Source organism: Oryx dammah, unplaced genomic scaffold, assembly GCF_014754425.2.
Source record: "Oryx dammah isolate SB20612 unplaced genomic scaffold, SCBI_Odam_1.1 HiC_scaffold_10, whole genome shotgun sequence".
Taxonomy (NCBI): Eukaryota; Metazoa; Chordata; class Mammalia; order Artiodactyla; family Bovidae; genus Oryx; species Oryx dammah.
The window spans coordinates 26,118,276-26,124,867 of NW_024070194.1; the positions used below are offsets into that span (position 1 = coordinate 26,118,276).

At 55.7% G+C, this 6,592-nt stretch overlaps 1 protein-coding gene across 1 annotated transcript; it reads left to right on the forward strand.

Moving 5' to 3' along the window:
* Positions 1-1,250: 1,250 nt before the first annotated feature.
* ZNF831 (zinc finger protein 831) lies at positions 1,251-5,044 on the forward strand. The gene has a single exon (XM_040248702.1). The coding sequence runs from the start codon at positions 1,363-1,365 to the stop codon at positions 4,951-4,953; it is 3,591 nt and encodes a 1,196-aa protein (XP_040104636.1). The 5' UTR covers positions 1,251-1,362; the 3' UTR covers positions 4,954-5,044.
* The last annotated feature ends 1,548 nt before the right edge of the window (positions 5,045-6,592 follow it).

Consider the following 6,592-nt stretch of genomic DNA (forward strand, 5'->3'; position numbering starts at 1 on the left):
TGATTTGCAAATATTTTCTCCCATTCTGTGAGTTGTCTTTCCACTTTCTTGATAATGTCCTTTGACGTACAAAAGCTTTTAATTTTGAAAGAGTTCAAGTTATCCTTTTATTTTAATTGCTTGTACGTTTTGTGTCATAACTAAGAGCCCATTGTCAAATCCAAGGTCATGAAGATTTACTCTAAAAGTCAAGAAGATGTTTTCTTCTAACAGTTTCATAGTTTTAGTTTTTACATTTAGGCTTTAGATCAATTTCAAGTCAATTTTTGTATGTAGCGTGAGGTAAGGATTCAATTTCATTTTTTCGCATGTGAATATCCAGTTGTAGTAACTTTGCTTTTAACATGCTTTATTGAATTGCAGATTTATATAATTTAACTTTTAGTTGTGGGCACATTTGGGCTTCCCTGGTGGCTCAGATGGTAAAGAATCTGCCTGCAAGCAGGAGACTTGGGTTTGATCCCTGGGTCGGGAAGATCTCCTGGAAAAGGAAATGGCTACCCACTCCAATATTCTTGCTTGGAGAATTCTATGGGCAGAGGAGCCTGGCGGGCTACAATCCATGGGATAGCAAAGAGTCAGTCATGACTGAGCATGCACACACACACAAATAATGCATAATTTTCTAGTGTAAGCAAGACCAATGCAAGAATTGAGACACATGTACATGCTAAAGAGTTATGAATTGTTTATCTGAAACTCAAAGTTAGCTGGGAGTTTGTATTTTCATTTGTTCAGTCTAGTAAGCATCCCTTCAGATCAATTTTCTTCCCTGTTGTCCTCATCCAACAGCAGAGACTCAGCACTCCAGAGTGGAAGATGCTGATTCTCTGCCCACTCTACAGATCTAAAAACCAAGGCCCAAATGAAGAAAGGGACTTGCCCCAGTGCATGGGGTCACTGTGGACTTTGAGGCTCTTGATGAGCTGCACGACTTTCTTTTGTCTCGAAGTCAGCACATTTTCTGAGTGTCTCCTCTGCACAGGGCACTGTGCTGGGTAGGGGGATGTCAGTGACAAGCCCACCACATACCTGTGTGCAGGGCAAGAATCAAGAGTTCTCTTTGGAAAATTAAATAAAAGACAGATTCAGACAGACCTGGGTCTGAACCCTGCCCTGTCATGTTTCAGCTTCACAACAAGTCACTTCCACTTGCTGAGCTTCAGTTTCCCTCCTTTTTTACAAGAGCATAAGGGCATTTTTTATGAGGGGAGGATTGTTGTGGCTTCAGTAGAAGTGATGAAATGCCCAGTGGGGGCAGGCAAGTGTGTACTGTACAACGAGAGAAGAGAGGTACCCACAGTAAAGTCCGGTTGTTGCTCACAGGTTTCCCAGCACCCCGGGCCACCCAGATGATGTGGGATGGATGTGCCAGAACTCGCCTGTCCTACCTCGCCTGCCAGGGACCAGCCGGCACCTGCTTCTGGCCCCCCAGGGGCCCCAGGTGGGCAAGCATCGCCTCACTTGACCCTGGGCCCCGTCATCCTGCCTCGGGAGCAGGGCTTGGCCCCCACTGTGTTCCTGAAGGCCCTGCCCATCCCGCTGTACCACACAGTGCCTCCCGGAGGGCTCCAGCCACGTGCTCCACTCGTGACAGGCAGTCTGGAAGGGGGCAGCCTGCCCTTCGTTCTCAGCCCCCTGCTGCAACCTGAAGGGCTTGGTCCCACCCGAGCAGGGAAGCCGGTGGCCCTGGGGCTCACAGTGAACATCGTGGGCGCTCTGCCCATCCTGTCACCGGGCCTGGGGCCTGCTCTGGGCAGCCCAGGCAAGGTGCGCAATGCTGGCAGGTACCTGTGCCCACACTGCGGCCGGGACTGCCTGAAGCCCAGCGTTCTGGAGAAGCACATTCGGTCCCACACCGGGGAGCGGCCCTTCCCCTGCTCCACCTGCGGCATTGCCTTTAAGACCCAGAGCAACTTATACAAGCACAGACGGACCCAGACACACCTCAACAACTCCAGACTCTCCTCGGAGTCCGACGGTGGCGGGAGCAGCCTCCTAGAGGAAAGCGAAAAGGCCGCTGAGCCCACGGGGGCCGACCGGGCGCGATCACAAAGACCCCTTTCTCCTGGCACCCACGCCGCTGGGCACTGCCCAGTGCCCACCGCGCATGTGTCTCTGGTTGCCAAGAACCTGGATCGGAAGTTGGACGCTGTTCCCTGCCGGGGGTCCACGTTTGATATCAAGGAGGCCCCTGTAGACTCTGCTCCCAGGCTCCCGCTGGCCAGCCCGCAGTCGAGGTGGAAGCTGCCAGAGCCTCGGTCCCCGACGGCCAGTAGGCCGAGCTCAGCGCTGCAGCAACAGCAGGTGGAGAAGCCTGGAGACACCAAGCCCTCGGAGGGCCGGCTGCGGAAGTGCGAGAGCACCGACTCGGGCTACCTGTCCCGTTCGGACAGCGCTGAGCAGCCGCCGGCCGCCGGCAGCCCCCTGCACAGCCTGTCGGAGCACAGCGCCGAGTCCGAGGGCGAGGGCGGCCCCGGGCCCGGGCACGCGGAGCGGGTGGCAGGTCTGGAGCTGGAGAAGAGGCGGCTGGAGGAACGCATTGCCAGGCTCATCTCGCACAACCAGGCTGTGGTGGACGACCCCCAGCTGGCCCACGTGCGGCCCCGCAAGACGGTACTGTCCAAGCAGGGCAGCATTGACCTGCCCATGCCTTATACCTACAAGGACTCCTTCCACTTTGATCTGCGGCCGCCGGGACCCGGGAGGCTGCCGGCCGCCTTCCGTGCCGCGCGCTCCACCTGCACGCCCCCGGACAGGGCGCGCCCCCTCTTCTTCCACTCGGTCCCCACGCAGCTCTCCACTGGCACCGATTGCGTGCCAGTCACTAGGAGCAACTCACTGCCCTTCGTCGAGGGCACCGGGATGTGGCCAGAGCCGCCGGAACCTCGGGACACCTGGCCCCGGAGGCAGAAACCTCTGAGCCCCAAGCCCACCTCCGCCCGCACAGCCGATGCCCCAGGCGGGCACCCTCGGGCCCTGGTCAGACAGGCAGCGGTCGAGGACCTGCCGTGCCCCCTGACCGCAGATGCCCTGGCCCCCGCGGAGGACCCAGAGGGAAAGAGACCAGCTGCTGAGGAGGGGTCTGCCAGCAAGGGCCAGGCAGCTGCTAAGAAACGCGGCCAGAGGAAGCTGAAGATGTTCTCACAGGAGAAGTGGCAAGTGTATGGGAAGGACACGTTCAAGAGCATCTACCAGAGAGCGAAAGCCAGCCACCGTGGAGGCAGGAAGGCTACTGAGGTGACAGTGGGTGGTGGGGTGGCACTGGAGCGTCCTCTCCAGCAAGAGGCCACGGGTGGTGGGGACACTGTTGTGGTGGCCAAGCCAGGGCCGTGGGCAAGTCCACCAGTCCTGGCAGGCCTCTTGGTGACTGAGCCCCACAAGCAGGGGGAGACAGTGGCCGGAACAGGAGACCCTGACCAGCTGGGCTCTAACAGGGCCGCCTCACCCCCCACCCTCAGCAGTGGAGAAGCCCTCTGTTTGGGCAGCAAGAGCCTTCTGCTTCCTCCACATGAGGGCCCAGAGCTGGAGTGTCAGCAGCTCCCAGCACCTGGTCCCCACAAAGGGGGTGATCTAGAGGCTCCCAGGCCAGACTCTAAGCTGGAAGGTGGCACCTGCGGTGGTGAGGTCACCAAGGAAACCTGTCAGCAGGCCCATGTGGTCCCGAGAGGGCCTGGCGGGAGCTCAGGAGAGCCCAAGCCCCTGGAGGACAAGCTCCCCTCAGAGAGGAAGAAGCTGAAGGTGGAGGAGCTAAGCTGCCAGGAGCTCCTGGGAGCAGGAGGAGAGACTCCTGATGGCCCCATGCAGACTGCCTCACCACCACCTCAGAACCAGGACACTGACCCCGGGGAAAAGCCAGGGGAGCTGCCTGGAAGTGGCAACTGCACAGAGAGGGTCATGTCTGGAGCCCTGAGGTGGGAGGGTCCTCTAGACACGGAGCCTCCACCACGTCCCCCTGGATGTCCCTCCCAGCTGGCCTCCCACCCTCCAGCTCCTCACACCCTCACTGGCCTGGTGGACATGGCCTTTCCTCCCCAGTACCTCCTCAGGTTTCCCCTGCGAGACACCTGCCCCCTGTCGCCTGTCCCCCAGAAGCTGGACCAAGGCCAGGACTCTATCTGCAAGAGAGAGGGGCCTGAGGTACAGACATCCTTTGCCGAGTCAGGGCAGGGGGCCCTCCTGCCTCCCTGTCCTGTCTCAGGCCAGGCCCCAGCTGGAGAAGACAGCTGCTGGGAACACCCCAGCTGGTCCAGGTCATGGGACCAGAGAAAGGGGGTACAGAGAGAGGAGAGGGGCGGCTTGAATGCTGGTATACCAACAGCCAGCGCCCTCAAAGGGTCAGCCTCCTTCTTGCCTGCCCCAACGTGTGAACCCTGGAGGAGTGGGACTCATGACACCCAAGAAGTCTCCAGGAACAACACTGTGGCACGGGCTGGGCCCTCTGGGGGTGTCCTCAATTCCTGGGAACCCACTGGGGAGCTGCGGGCACCTTCTGAGAGTGCCACTCAAGCCCCTCCTTCGGGGTCTCTAGCAGAGCTTAGTCCCTGCTGCTTCCACCAGGCTGGCTCCTCTCTCTCGGCCAGCATGGCTCCCCACTGGCCTGAGTTGGCCTTGCGCACCAATGCAGAGCCTGCTCGGAGCCGTGGGGTCCAGGGCTCTTTTCCATCGCTGAGAGCCGAGCCCCGGCTCACGTGGTGTTGCCTGAGCCGCAGCATCCCCCTGCCGATGGAGCAGAAGGAGAAGGATGCTTCTGTGTACCTAGGCTTACATTTGCCTGGAGGTGGCCTCCAGGGTGAGGGTCCGGACGCCTGGCTGGTGAGCAAAACAGTGTCTGGAGCATGGACCAGGATACGCCCTGGAGATGGAGGGCAGATGCAGATATCGAAGGTAATACCAGTTTTGCCCCAGGGCCCTGGGAGCCGAGGGAGGATGTTTGGCAGGCAGGACTTGTAATGATGGAGAGAAAGTGTGAGGCTGTCTGGTATAGCCTCCGCTGTCCTGTAGAATGTCTTCTCAGCCCACTTTCAAGGGAGTGAATAGAGGCCCCAATCGTAAAATAAAATGAAAGTAAATCATGAAAAAAAGAAGTTTCAAAGGAAAGAATAACTGTACCTACCACTCTGGGTGAGATCTTTTTCATAACGGGCCATAAACCTTGACTAGGAGCTTCCTGGTAGCAGAGGCAAAAAGTAAAAATGAAAGGCTGCTCAGGGGAGCTCTCTGGGTAGTCAACAATTATAAATCAGAAGCCCTTACTGAGAGACAGACACCAGGAAAAAAACTCTTCAAAGGAGAGCGTTATCATTCCAGGGATTCCAGAAAAAATAGTTATAATCAGATTCTACTGATTCCTGAGTTTCCTGGGAGCCATGGCAGAAAGGTTAAGGAGCTGAGTGCTCTAGAGGGTTGATTAATCCTTGGTGATTAAAAAGGCTTAGAGTCCCACCATTAGAGGGACCCCATGCACCTGGATTGTATCATTGAGGATGCTGTCCCACCCTGGGATGTCTTGGACCAGTGTGACTGAAGAGGGTCCTGTAGCCTCTGTTCTAATTTAATCGTGTGGAACAACAGGACCTGGTTCCCTGTAAGCAGAGCTTACACGCTGCTCTCCCTGGTAGTATTGTCTTCATCCCAAGAGTGGTGGGTTAGGAAAGATTGTGCTGGGCCTGAGAGAGAACCCGAGTTAGCCTCCTTCCTCCAAAAGGCAATCAGTTACTGGGCGTGGATTTTGCTGGAGGAGGGCAAGGAGACAGCCACGGTATCACTAAAGGTCAGGGCTTTCCTCTGCGGATCCAGCCCAGGCAGTTTCCAGAAGATTCTGCCCAGGAATGCACAGACCATTTAGCAAGGCAGTATTTTGATGCCTGATTTCTGCAGACAGGCATCCTGTCTGCAGTGGGAGACCCCTCTGTGTTCTTCCCACCACAAGGGCTGTGAGCAATATGACACCAGCATCACTGGTATTTTCAGCTCTCTGACCCAACAGCCCGAGGGATGCTGTCCTGGGACCGGGTGTCTGAGCCAGAGTGGAAGAAACGACGGTCTCGTAGAAGAGCGAAGATACCTCGTGGGAGCAGCAGGTGGAAACATCTGAGCACCCACTCTAAAAGGTAGGGCGTGTGGCCTCCTCTGTCACTTCCCATGTGACACTGTAACTGCAAACTGCAATTTCAATAAACCTGCAAAGAAAACTTCACCAGGGATTTAAATGGCATCTCTGTGCCCAGAGAAAAAGGGAGAGAGAGTGAGAAAGAGAAACACAGAGAGAGAGAGAGTCCTGTTTAGGAACTGGGGTCTAGAGTTTCATGGTTATAGGGACTCAAATGTTTCCCCATCAATCCATTGGCTCTGTGTTTTTCAATGGTGCCCTTTTCAAGGCCAAGCATCCAGCAAATATTTGAAACAACTGAGTGGAAAACACATCCATCCAGTGTCAGTCCTGAAGAGAGAGCGTGTTAATTATTTACAGATTTTATTGCTTTTTTAATTATGCAAGTGATGCATGTCCTTTGCAGAAAAATTAGAAAATACACATGAACAAGGAGAAGACAATAAAATATCTTAGTGATCTCACCATTCAGAGACAATC